The 14,103-nt window shown below is 41.7% G+C and overlaps 1 protein-coding gene and 1 long non-coding RNA gene across 2 annotated transcripts; one reads left to right on the forward strand and one right to left on the reverse strand.

The window, feature by feature from the left end:
* The first annotated feature begins 409 nt into the window (after positions 1–409).
* On the forward strand, positions 410–3,017 carry LOC116220455. The gene is made up of 3 exons (XR_004163665.2): positions 410–633; positions 795–858; positions 1,152–3,017. It is a non-coding gene; the product is annotated as an uncharacterized LOC116220455 (long non-coding RNA).
* A 1,721-nt stretch (positions 3,018–4,738) lies between these two features.
* On the reverse strand, positions 4,739–12,493 carry oxtrb (oxytocin receptor b). The gene is made up of 3 exons (XM_012824802.2): positions 12,385–12,493; positions 10,965–12,181; positions 4,739–6,488 (listed from the first exon to the last, which is right to left on the reverse strand). The coding sequence occupies exons 2-3, from the start codon at positions 11,941–11,943 to the stop codon at positions 6,238–6,240; spliced, it is 1,230 nt and encodes a 409-aa protein (XP_012680256.2). The 5' UTR covers positions 11,944–12,181; positions 12,385–12,493; the 3' UTR covers positions 4,739–6,237.
* Positions 12,494–14,103: the final 1,610 nt, after the last annotated feature.

Below are 14,103 nucleotides of genomic sequence, written 5' to 3' on the forward strand. Positions count from 1 at the left end.
CACACACGCACGCACCACACACACACACACACACACACACACACACACACACACACACACACACACACACACAAACAGCAGAAAGAAAGGTACTCCAGAGGGTCATTAACACAGCGCAAAAAGTAATTGGCTGCTCTCTTCCACCTCTTGAGGACATTTATAAAACACGATGCCTCAGAAAAGCCCACAGCATCCTCAGAGACTCAACACACCCTGCTTACCACCTATTTGAACTGTTGCCCTCAGGGAGACGCTTTAGGACCATCATAGCAAAAACATACAGGCTGAGAAACAGCTTCTATCCCAGAGCCATCATAGCACTTAACAATGCACAAAACTGACCTGTATTTGTCTCTCTGTTGTGTTATATGTGTAACCGGCAGAATTACGGTCCTGTCTCCCAGCAGCCACCGTAGCCCCAGTCCTGCTCTGCCACGCCCCTGAGTAGCACTCTGGCTGTTCATTCATTAGCCAAAGTGCTGCTCCTATATAACACGCTAACCAGGTAGGATGATACAGGTGTTTGTAATGCACAAGACGCTTCCGGGTAGCATGCGTTTCGCTGCCGAAGGTCTCGGTTGGAAGACAACGAGCTAACACACCCTGCTGTATTTTATAGGAAGACAAGTCCAGGTAAACTTTCCCTACGTAGCTCACGTTAACGGATTGAAATGCTTGTGTGTAAGCTCCGTATGGATAGATGTGACATAGCATCTGTTCATCTTTGTTAGCTGATTATCTGAATGTTGGGTGATTCAAATAATTACGTGAACTATGTTTGTGTGCTCAACTAGGTGTTGGTTGTGAGCTGCCAGGGAGCCCTATTCTCAGTGTTTGCTCTGTCCGTACCGCATGAAGGTAACATTAGCCAATCTGACTTATTTTATGATGCATTCCTGACATGCTTATTATGTATCATCCTGTACATAATAGACGTTCATTTATTGGTTTCTTCCTGGAAGATTTGCCACTGCTGCTTTGCCTGTTATAAATTTAGGGTGATTTCAGCTTTTGACTCTGTCGTTTTGTATTGTTTGCTTTTGTATTTGTTTGTTTGACTTAGCCTAAACCTAGGTGTGAGCTAGGTTTAGCGTGCTGCTTTTTATTGCTTTTATTATTGTCCCCAACTCCTCTTCCCCTTTCCTCTCCAGAGTGTTGCAGCTGTCTGCGGGGCAGGTCGTCAGATCTGAGTCCTTTTCTTCGCGCACTGCATGTATTGAGTGGTAACGTGCACCTCACCATTGCTGTGATACCTGTTTGCAGTGTCTGTGCCTACGTGTGTTGTGTGCAGAGGTGTAGGTGTGTGTGTGTGTGTGTGTGTGGATGTGTGAGTAGGCATACGAATCCAGAGCACGGGTGGTGTGTCGGTCTCACTCCCTTTTTCAGGACAGGTAACCCCCTGCAACAGCTGCTCCCTATATCCCTTACCATTCTGGTGGCAGCCATTACCTACTCTCTTGCTGTATTTTAGCATCATTTAGCCCTGTATTAATAAATCCTGTTATTTTTATACTGGAATACCTCGTCTCTGTCGTTACTGGGACGTACCTGTATGAGAGCCCACTTGTCTCTATCAAAAGGTACAATTTACACGAACAATATATCTTGGTGTGAAAGTCACCAGGTGGCGTAGTCGCATCCAGAGCCAAGACCTAACTACCACTAGGTTACATATGTCTTGTGTTTTTATAGTGTAAATATGTGTATATATATGTGTTCAATCTATATTTCTATTGTTTTTGTGTCAGAGCTGCTACCTTAATTTCGTTGTACTTGTGCAATGACAAATAAATATATTCTATTCTAAAAAAAACAACAAAAAAAACAAACACAGCCTCAACAGCCCCTACTGCTTGAATATTTTCAAAGCATCAGTACAGAGCAGTTCGGTCTAGCAATGCATGCAAAAACCTTGCTAGGTGTCCTCTGCCAATACAGTTAGCAACATGAGAGCTTTGGAAGCTTTTCTTAAATTTTCAAAGGGTTTCCGACCCAGACCACAGAACTACATAGCACATAGCCTAGACGGCAAGTGGGGACGACAGATGTGTTTACATATCATCTGCATGACCATACGCCATCAAAATTAATGTAAAGATGATACCAAACCTAGTTGCCTATAAAAACACACCTCAAAAGTGGTGCATTCCTGCATACGGTTGCTTTAAAGTCCATGAAGGAGAAAGGTGAACTGTACATTCTCCCATATGGCCTTCATCACCTTTTCACACCAGACTTAGATTCCACTGATAATAAATACGATCATTCATCTGAACCCCTCTGGTACCAGAGGCATAGAAGGGAACCATCTGCCTGTACCCATGAATCCTAGAACACCTCATTCCACACAGTGAAATACTTAGAACTGTTTACTTATAAGACCATTGCAAAGCTCTTTGCCTGAGCTCACCTCTTTTGTAGTGACACTTTTCCTGTTATTTTTGCCCAAAGGAAAGATCAGATGCAGGAGATGTCATGATTAACTGATAGTTCATTTTCAATGGTCAGTGCACATCTCAAGGTTGTCCAAAGCAGTTCGACCAGGCTAACTCTGTTTAGGTGAACTGTCAATGAGAGGTATATGGTGGAGACATTTACAAGAAGTTACGCTGGGTTCAGCCAAGTAACAGTGTGGAGGATCTCACCGGATTGTGTAACACATAATTCTCCAGGTACGTGACTTCAAACTGATGTAATGTATCCATTGAGCTCAGATGTGTTATTACATTTCCCAGAAAAACAGAAAATCGTCTCTTTATCTAATGCATCTGCTGCTGGGGCCTGCAGACTCCCTCTTCCAGTTGCAGCAATGCCAAGGAGCATACAGTTCACTCGCTTTTTATGCTGCAGTCATATCGGTGTATTATTTTTGGACTGTTAGTGGTAGCATCGGTTTAATTGGCTCTCTGTGTCGAGGTTCTCGTCTGTGTGTTTGGTGGTGGTCTGGACAGAGTCGTGAAGCATTAAACCCTACTCTCCCCGTAGTTTTTATCTGCCTGTGTGATAATGGGGGTTTTAATTTGTTTAGGAGCCTAACCCTTGGCAGGAGGGTGCTGTGTTAACTCAAAGTCAACTACCGGTAAATAAATGAACTAGGCAGAGGACACAGAGAGAGGCTTTTTTAATATAGATAGATAACATTCAGTGGGAGTGTGTCACAGTTTAACATAACATCAAGGAAATGCCACTTTGTAAAACATAGTTATTGGTCTTGCACTGCATGGCTTGGTAAGTCAAATGTTTAAACCAAACAGGCAGAAAGCAGGTGTATTTGCTGTGTCCTTTGTAGCACACACGCACACCTGCACATGTGCATGCACACACACACACACACACACACACACACACACAGAGACAGGGCATTAAATCAGTGGCAAAACACAAATGTAAATAAATGATGTGAATACATTTTTAAATCTTTACATTTGTGACATCCATAGACATGTTGTGTTTGTATTTTACATTATATATATATTAAAACATTACAGTATTTCAGTCATATCTTAATGGAAATGATGCAGTCTTCCTTTATCTGATATATCTGTATAAAATTTCTTACAGCTGCAATTATTTCCAAGGTAACACCTATTGATTTATCTAACAGACACAACAACACAATGATGGACTTGATTTTTTCAACGGCCTCTAAAATAAGCACCCAGCTGGATTATTTAAAGGAAAATCCCCACGCAGAAGATGTCTTACCCTCTAAGAGTGTGTGGAATGCGGATTTTAGCTGTTACACGAGATCAGTTTCACCACATGTGGTATGCTCTCTCTAGGTCCTGGGTCAAATGTATTTTCATTTCCAGCATGCATTTTTCTACTGCCAGTGGTTACTTAAAAATGACATGTGGGGCTTCAAGGCTCTACCAGACAAAGTGGTTTATAAGTCCTCGCCGCGTCATCGGCTCAGTGATTCTGTTGGAAATGTTTGCTTGGAGAGAACTGTTGGTTGGGAGGAAGTCAATGTCCACATTTTTGCTGATGAGGTTGATCAAGAGAAAATGTTTTCCATGTCCTGACATTGTTTCATGTTAAAACATACGGCATGTTATGAGTACACAAACAACTACACAAACAAAGCAAACTAGCGGGCCTTTTGCCAAACACACATAATTAATGGCCCAGAAACCCAGTGACGGTTCTTGGCCTTGTGCCCCTGCTTCAAGGAGACGCGTTCCACACAGCAGCTTTAGATCATCTCTAAAAGTGCACTCTTACTGTATCCAATTTCACATACATTCTTTACGTATTCTTAATGCTCATCTCAACTGATGTGTACAAAAGCATGTTGATTGTTAAAATTAAACTCTTTCAGTGTCGGAGAACATCAGCTGTGACTATATGCAGTCCCTTATGTGTTGATGGTTTGAACAGTTCAAGTCAGTTCAGTTCAGTTCAGTTCAGTTCAGTTCAGTTCAGTTCAGAACACCACCCACACACACCTTATGTCATCCTTATGGAAAAAGTTCATGCCGATTGGAAGTGAGTGTTTATTCAACACACAGAGGCAGGTGTCACAGGTAGTGAATAGCTATACAGTACTTACAGCCTCAGCCTCACGCACATACACAGGAGGTAGCAGACAACCTGCTGTATATTGCTCACAAAGCTGACATTGCGGTAGTGACTGCTCAACGTCACTCTCAAGAGGAAGTCTTCACAGGGGAGTGTGCCTACTTTGGGGAAACATGCCTGAATATGTTATATCAGTGCACCAGAAAACAAACTTGTGTTTATGTTAGCATTTTGTTAGCATTTATTTACACCACAACAGCAATTAGGGTAACTGGACCAGAGCATAATCAAAGAGTTGGATCATTTTCACATAAATGTATGTGGCACACTCTGTGCTTGGTTGTGTTCTTTCTAGGTCAACAAGTCCCTTCTGTTTACAGCAGGCAGTCTTTAGCCCAGTTGGATGTGCGATCAGTTCAAAGGTTAACCATTTTGAAATTCAACTGACAAATAAATAAACTCCTTCCCTTGGTGATTCTGCCCGGATTCTCTTCTGCTGTATCATCATCGCAGTTAATAGCACATCACTATTCATATAAGCAAGGTTGGGAAGGCCATTTTTTAAATGTAATAGGTTACAGATTACAAGTCACCCTGTTAAAAATGTAATAAATCATGTAACTTTTTTTAATTACTTTATCTAAGTAATGTAACGTATTACATCTAATTACTCTCAATTACTTTTTGATTGGCAGACGAAAGGCATGGCACCATTTAAAAAGAAAATGCTCTAAATTTTTGTGTATACTGCCAAATGAATGGAGCCTGTCTTTTTGTTTGGCAGACGAAAGGCTTGGCACCAATTTAAAAGACAAAGCTCCAAATGTGAGTGTATACTGCCAAATGAATGGAGCCTGTCTAGACGGCGAAAACATGCAAAGCAAAAGAATGAATGTGACATTCTACATATAAGTTTTAAGGCTTTTTACCAAAAAGAATGTATTCGGATGTAATCCCTTTGTAATTAATTACGTAACTCTGTTACATGTAACTAGTTACTCCCCAACCCTGCCCATTAGTTAATCTCATATTTCAAGTCATTTGCTCTACTGAAAGCAGTGGTGACATTCATCAAATATAGTAGAATATGCTTTGAAACGGTATTAATTCTAGCTTCATGATACTATATGGGAAAGATGTGATGCCAATAGTCAAGTCTGGCTTGTGAAACTATACATTTCTATACATTGATGAGAAGCAAATCACTTCTACCAAGGAAGCAGGCACGCCCAACTCCAAATTGAACTGTCTTTAGGTGCAAGTTAAGAATGACTATGATAATAAAAAAGAACCTCACTCTCAAGGGAGCGTATCGAAAGACGGATGAATCTTGGCACTAAGCCATCTTCAGCGTCTCACTTCTGCCACCTACTCTTCTGGAGTGCGGTCTTGCGTTGGACACATTTTCATGAACAGTAGCCAGAGGTGTTCATCTGTCAACATTAACGGTCCTCATTGACCATCAGAAAACAGGTCTACTTGTTGCTTTGAACATAGCATTTCTTGTGGCTTTGAACAGTCTTTCTTGTTGCCTCGAATATAATATTTCATGTTGCTTTGAACACAGTATTTCTTCAGCGTTGTTAGTTAGTCTGTGAAACCCCTCCTGATTTGTGAGCTTAACTGTGTGAGGAATGCGCTCCACCCTTAGGGGCAGCGGCTCTCCAAGGTCCCCATGGTCGGAGTGGCAGGCCAGGGAGTGCCGGTGCAGCCCCATTATGTGGTGGAGGTCTGAGTGAGGCTCCTTTGGCTGCCGGTGCTCTTGAGGGCGCAGGCGGTGGAGCTGACGTAGGTGGAGCTGGCGTAGGTGTTCTTGCGGCTGGGCCGCCGCTCACAGTGGCAGGGCGGCACGCGCAGACAGCGGCGCATCAGGTCGTGGAACAGGTGGCCGGCAAAGAACAGGTAAATCCACGGGTTGCAGCAGCTGTTGAGACTAGCCAGGAGCATGGCAATGATAAAAGGAAGAGCTGGAATGAAACAAAAGAAATCGAATTATCTCTTTGAACAAGGGTTATGTAGAGACAGCCATTCAATATTTGAAGCCTGAATTTCCCTGATGAATGTGATTATATATTTTAAATAAACCAAACCTTTAATGATTAATGAAGCCTCATCTACAGCTGTTTTCAGATTAATTGCTATTTAGTCTTTCTCATATCTCAGATCTAAAGAGAAATTACTTAATCATACTTTATGAAGCATCTTTCATTTAAACTGTTATTTTGAAAATAAATGAAAGTTAATGAAAATGTCATATTTCCAAAGCAAACCCTTTCACTCGAGACTAGGAATATCCTTGGATTTTGGATTGAAGTTCATTACATCTACATTCATGAGATTGCCTTCTGTAAAATTCATTACCAGAATTGTAGTACCCACTCTAATCGATTGATCTGTCAGGATTTATTCCTTGAAAATTTTCACTGGTCATTTATGCTCTCACTATTTAGTAAAGGAGTTGGTGGCATGTAAGCATGTAAGTCACCCATGCTTCTAATCAACTTTCATGCCTTTCATTTAGAACTAGTTATAGCTGCAGTAATATCACCGCCACGGTTGTGTTTGATAGCCCTCCTTCAAAAACATGCTAACAACCACCAAAAAGGATTGCAAATGAATAGAGGGCTGCAGGAGAGCAGAAGGAAGGTTGTTCTGCTGGGGTCATCTAAAAATAATGGGGTTATTTACAAAGCTTTGAGTTGATGACCTTCCAGTTTCTGTCACTGTTATTACTAATGTTATTTTCATTATTCGTATTTGTGGACATGAAAGAAAGGGAATGAATATAGGGATCCCTCTGGAAACCTACAATACTGTAATTAGAATCCCTCTATACTATAAGACAAATGTCTCAGTCGTTTGACATTGTTTACAGAACAAGGGGTGATTTGACTGATTCATTTATAAATGATGATTGCAGTGACCTTTTACAGTTTCCAAGAAGTTGTATCTTTACTATATTTATCCCCATTTAGCAAAATAGCATTTTATGGGTTTATGCTTTATGACTTTTCCAGGTCAGGGTGTTCAAATGGAACGCCTTATAGAGCATTTTGTTATGTGCGACTCATTTGATAGAGAGGTCGACTTAGCGCGTGGCAGATGACATATGGTTTTATATGACAGAAAAACTGACATTAGCATATTTGATTCTCTTCCCCTTGTGGTAGAGAAGACTCAAGACCTCCATTAGCGCACGGTGCCATGTAATGGTCTGTCAGATAAATCAGAGACATGCATCAGCATAAAAGCATCTGCCTCTTATGTCCACAGAGGGGAGTCTGACAGTCTGCAGTTGTCACTATAGTGAAACCGAGAGACAAACGTGACAGGACACTTACATTATTTGTGAACTTGCATCATCAGCTAGTTTACACTTCTCTAAGGACATGTGACATGTAGATATTCCACATCATAATGCTTATTAATCCTGACCCCCATCCTCTGCCACATTATGCCCTTTGGACATGCTGACTGACCCTGGGGGATTCCACTAATGCCGCTTTCTCAGCAAGCAGATGAATCTTCTCTGGAGTTCATCCCATTTAGATGAGACTCAGCCCTGACATTGTACCCAGGGGACCTAAGGCTCTGAGCTACTTTGTGTAAAACTGTCAATGAAGTGTGTGAACATTCCATTTAAAGAGTAACACAGAATACTGGGAGATTTGAGCGACTGTCATGGTGGGCCAGACAAATCAGAAATCAGAGAGAGAACAAAGCATAGAAACCGCGGCAGACTTGTATACAGAGGTTCGCCTTGTATCTCTCCAACAGCCCTAGCAGCAGTTCAAGTTACTATCTTCTTCCAGCTTTTTGCCGTGAAAACATTTCAATAGCGCAAAGTCAGTGCTTCAACATGCAGCCCAAGACAACTCGTCTATAAAACTATACAGGTTTTAGAATGTGTTACAGGAAATAGTGTCCTCAAGTTCGCTTGGGTGAGGAAGTCTCTGCTCTAGGGAATATGCTATTCATCCAGTCAACACTCTTGCAGTCAGACAACTGGCTTTCTTCTTAATAGAGCAAATTAGAGGAAAAGGAAAGACAGGCACATCCATGCTGAAAAAGGTCACAAACAAAACTCAAGTGGTGGTTTGTTGCCCACAACCTCCTGTTGTTGTTTAGCATTTCTAGAGTATTTAATACATCCCTGTGAAGCTTCTGTCTTGACATTAACTTCTTAACAAACTTTGAAGACGATTTACAACCCCCTCTCATTGTCATTTTTATTTGTTTCAGCCATGACACCACAGTGGTGGAAGGAATTACTGCCACTGTGTCCCGGCTCTATTCTTGTCTCCACGCCTGTCGGCTCAGACACTCAGCATGCCTCAGCCAGATAGGGTGGTGCTGAGCCAAAAAACAGTGGAGAAAAAGTAGACAGGCACTGAGCAAATGCAATGCCCTGCCATCATATTAGATGACTTTGGTTTCCCTGAAACCTGAGAGTTCAGAAATGAGAGACAGGTGTTGTTACTATGCAGCTAAAGGCTATGGCTGATATTGCACTCCCTGTCAGGAGTGTAGCTTTCAGAAGATCAAGTGGAAGATTTTCTGTGGTAAATCCCCGACCTCTGCTACAGTGGAGGAAATCTCAGTGGTATTCGTCTTGCACTTGACATCACAGAAGCATAAAGAGTTGACGCTAATGGAGCTCTGTGACATAAATAGAACTAAGGAGTTACTTCTTGGATGTCTTCATGAAAGATCTCAAGGACTCAACTACTTTGACTACAGGATGTGAGGATTATGAGGCAACTTAAGGCACTCACTACACTTTTCTGGTACTTTCTTGGGCCAGCTTGTCCAGTGGAGAGGCAGAGCTGTCCAAGCAAAAGACACATATATATATACAAGGAAATGACACTCTTTGGAACCAGATTGAGATAAAGGAGAATTCCTTTGGTGTTAGGGGACCCTATTTAGTCCCCTCTGTGATCTCCCTGAGAGGGATGTGACCTTTGGCCTTCTCCTCTCATGTCGTCCACCCACATACACACACACACAAACACACACACACACACACACACACACACACACACACACACTCCACTTTCCCATTTCCTCTGGGAGGACCCCTTATAGGTTGTTACTCTTTCTGAAAATTGTTTATGAAGTCTGAAATGAAATTGCTTTAAGGATGTGTAGATGATAGAGACATGATTATGATGCATGTTTTTACTGTATTGCAGGTTGTTTACTCAAATGGTCTTTTTTTTTACATCCTGTGCTCTTTTTAGACAGTTCTTGGGCAGATCTCATGTCTCAGACATTCTTTACATTGATTCAGAGACAACTAATTACAATTCCGCTTAAACCATTTAGAGGGGGCTATAATTCCAAATTGTATACAATTTCACAATAGGAAAATACTGTGTGTAATAAGTGTCAGGGGCATCTGCATGGACTCGTCAAATTAAACTATCTTTACACACAACAGGACTGAACTAAATAGCAAATGTTGTATGGTAAATACTGCTTTTATGTATATTATTGCTTTCATACATGCACACATACAGTTAAAACAACAGAAATAAGAATAAGGTAAGGTGTTCATCTAAAATGCCTCAAGGTCTATTTCCCACCGGTGGGAAATAGTTTTTGTTTTCTTGTTGTCAATATGCCTTTAAAGCTCCGCGAGTTTTTGCCCTTGAATCATAAAAAGAACACCCCCAGAAACATTTAATCTTCTACATATATGCCACTTGTGCATCAATGTTTTTTAGTCAAAGGAAATACACAAAAACATAAAGACATGTCAGACTACCTAAAAAAAGTCTGACAGGCCTTGGTCTGCTTATTGCTTAATGATATGGAGCACACTAATGCTCTATTCTTTCAATGAACACCATTTTTGTTTGGGTAATTCAACATGCATATATATATTTATATATATAGTGAATTCAAAATATGTTTACGAAAATCTGGTCAGATTGGTCAACCTCTATATACCCTTAGCATCTGCATTAAGCTTGTTTCTCAATCTGTTTGTAGTAGTCTTTGATTAGTTCACACAGCAGTGACAGTATGGATAAGATTTTGTCTTACCCTGCAAAATACATCATACCTTCAACTAATGATGTTTCATTCAGTTTAAAAGTAAAATTACACCGGGACACGCAGTAGGCAGATCCACAGAAGATCATTTGAGAGTTAAAAGTATATGGACTTTTCTGCATTGTGTCAACAAAAGCCTGTTGAGGACAAGCCCCTTGGAGAGATCAACGAGGCATACAGAAGCCATTTTACTGAGAAAACACGTTCATGATTGCCAACACACTTTTCAGAATTGGTCCAAAAGTTTTAGTAATTATGACCATTATTTATCTCATCTATAAACGAAAAAGCGCATCTCTTTATAAGATGTCAATATCTACTAGCGTACTCTGTGCAAGCATGTTACAGTAGTAGCACTTTCATGAACAAAACTATAGGCCTACCTTCTCTAGGTGCGTCTGGGTCCCACGCTGACCACATCTGGACGAAGAAAAACGGTGTCCAGCAAATGATATATAATACAACGATTACAAAAGTCATTTTAACAGTTCTAATTTTGGCTTTTGAAATGAGCTTAACGCTGCTGACGCGGGTGAGCGCGCTCCCTTTGGAGGCTCTTGGTGTGAGGGAGATGCATTGCTCGCGCCTTGTCTTCAGTCTGAAGTTCTGCCAGATTTTAAAGCTTATCATTCCGTAACAAACACTTAATATTGTTACAGGGCAGATGTAAATAGTCAGACTAATCCACGTGATGTAAGCCTTAGCACCCCACGGCTGCACGAAGTCCCCCCAGCAGTCAAAGACCCCGTTTCCCACATCCTTTAGGGAGAAGATGTGGACCTGAGGTATGCTGAAGAGGAGACTCAGCACCCATGTGGCGATCACATAGTAGCAGTCTTTCCTCTGATGCAGAGAGCGGAGTGGCTGACAGATCGCCAGGCATCTGTCAATCGACATCAGCACAAGCATATAAGTCGATGCGAACATGCCAACTACCTGCAGATATTTCACCAGCCGGCAGAGAAAGTCCGGCCCATAGAAGCGGAAGGTGATATCCCAAATGAGCTGAGGGAGCACCTGGAAGATAGCAACCACCAGGTCAGCGATACTCAGGTGCTTCATGAAGTAATACATCCTTGATTTGCTGCGTTTGCTGGTGTGGATGGCCAAAAGTACGAAGAAATTCCCGGCCAAAGCGAAAACCAAGATAAGGACCAACACGGTCACCTCCACTTTAGCAACCTCCTCATTCCGTTTTAACGGATTCACGCTTGAATTTCCATTTACCGTTTCGTTTCCTGAAGTTGAATTGACCCATGTACCGTTCACTGTCCATATGTTGACATCTTTTAAGAAGTTCTCCATCATGCTCAAAAGTGCTTCTTGTACTATTGGCGTTCCGGTGTGATTCTCGATAATCATCTGTCCCTCAACACCCGCGACAATTTGCAGCCACGTAACTGGTTGTGGAAATGACAGATGTGAAATGCTGATACTTTGCTCAGACTTCTACTTAAATACATAATGTTAGGAAGCAAATTACTCATTGATGGCAGATCTCCAGCCTGCTGCATTTGTCACGACGTTCAAAAATAATATTAAAAGTTAATTTCACGGCAAAGTAAACCACTGTGTCTTCTGCTTCTGTATCACAGACGCTCTGCAAATAAAGGAAAACAGTCATTATGTTTAATGTTACCGACATGTTTTTTTTCTTCTTTTCAGGCAAATTGCTCAGAAATACCATGAAAATATCGAAGCCTTTCATCTCAATATCATTTATTATACAATAGGTTACATAAAATTGCAGGCTATATAGATCATGATAATTAAAAATCCATATTAGAAAAGAGATACACTTACCATTTTTTTCGTAATGTTTACATTATTGGTTATCTTTGTGCAAAAATAAACATTGCAGTCTATTTGGTGTCCTGCCTTTCTGCCTCCACAAGTCGCAGTGCTCCCGTGTTGTGTGAGCGCATACGGATAGTCCCGCAATATATGTAGGCACTTTCCATTCAAATCCAATTCACCTGAATTTATGCATTTCTACCACTAGATGACAACATTCAGTCGATGCATACCTTGAATTGGTGCTTGAACTGGCTCATCTTGACTGGTGAACATAATAATCATGTTTAGGGACAAATTAAAATTAGATCAATGCAACGTGATCTTCGACTTAATAATTGATTGATTGATCTGTGTATCCTTCTTTACTTATTTGAACAACCTTTACTAAGAAAAAGGCAGCCAGGCAGTGCCGCTGTCTTTTCTACTAAATTGGCACCAGGTGAGTCAATGCTTTATTTCAAACATTTATTAGTGGTTTCTATGGCGACTTTCCATTTCAGTGGGTTGCTACATTTTAAATGACATTTTAAACTGCATAGCATGATGGCTGTGTTTACCAAAAGAATGGCAGATTCCTGGGTCTAATCCGTGTGCGAATGTTAATACAGGTTTTCCCCCCTCAAATAGTTATTTTCTGTGTGATTTACCACACGAAAACACTCATTAACATCCATGGCACGATGTATAATGAACCATGTTTTTGTACCTCCAGTTCTTCTTCTTTTATGGACTTGCATTCTGCTCCCAATGACCTCTTGACTTTCCACATGCCCTCGCTCTGGTAAGATTCACCCCATACCGTGCCTCCATCTCTCTACCACCACCTTTAATCTTATGTGCTCCTCGACTTCCCCTCTCTGTTACACCTCCATCTACACGAGTCATGTCTTTTTGCATCCGTATTTTTCACCAGATTACTCCCCTATTTTCCGGCCACATCATGTTGAAAGAAAACATGCCCAACATTTTGTGGCATTAAATTCAGTAAATATGATGTTTATCAGTGAGCATCATCCTCAGTAGATGGAAATGTGAGTATTGCCAGTATAGCAATGGCCTATTGCCATGAGCTGCTGTATGTGAATATTGTAACAAATCACGGAAACGTGGAATCTTTGTTATGGCTTATTTATTAAACACTAAAACACAACACACTGATAAAATGGCACGGGCTTTATGCCCTGGTGCAAGTAACCACGATCAGACTGTGCTACAGTCACACACCTGCACAATCTCTGTCCCAACACATAACAACAACGGGTACTTAGAACCATAAGGCCCTCGTTAGGGAACATGCGCTAGTGCATCACATAGGGTATAACACATACAGTACAACAGTGTGCGCCCGCCGCACGGCATTATGGGGCGACTATGCCGGCACGTTACACAGCCCCCACTAAGACTGGTTGGTGTCCTCATCAACCCAAGTCCTTACAACAAAGTCCTTCAAATGTGCCGGCAATCTGTGCTGTCGAGGTGTGCGCCCTGCGTACGTGACAGTCGGCACAGCAGCCAGCGCAGCCTCCGGAGCTGGCACCAGTGTTGGCGCGGGGCCCACTGTTTCACAGTCTATCTCAGCTCCAGCCGGTGCCAACGGCCGGTACGGGGCCAGCCGATCGCGATGGAGGGTCACAACCTTCCGCCGCCCTAACACCCGCACCCGGTACACCACATCAGACAGTCTTTCCAGTACAGTACACGGTCCTACCCACTGATTAGAAAGTT

This window comes from Clupea harengus, chromosome 5 (genome assembly GCF_900700415.2).
Source record: "Clupea harengus chromosome 5, Ch_v2.0.2, whole genome shotgun sequence".
Classification (NCBI taxonomy): domain Eukaryota; kingdom Metazoa; phylum Chordata; class Actinopteri; order Clupeiformes; family Clupeidae; genus Clupea; species Clupea harengus.

What these genes read in the sequence shown, in the direction of transcription:
- oxtrb (XM_012824802.2), bottom strand. Translation starts at nt 11,943, where the DNA reads ATGATTATCGAGAATCACACCGGAACGCCAATAGTACAAGAAGCACTT. An exon ending in CCCAGACGCACCTAGAGAAG is followed by an intron (nt 6,489 to 10,964) that starts GTAGGCCTATAG and finishes GTTTCATTCCAG; the next exon opens with CTCTTCCTTTTATCATTGCC.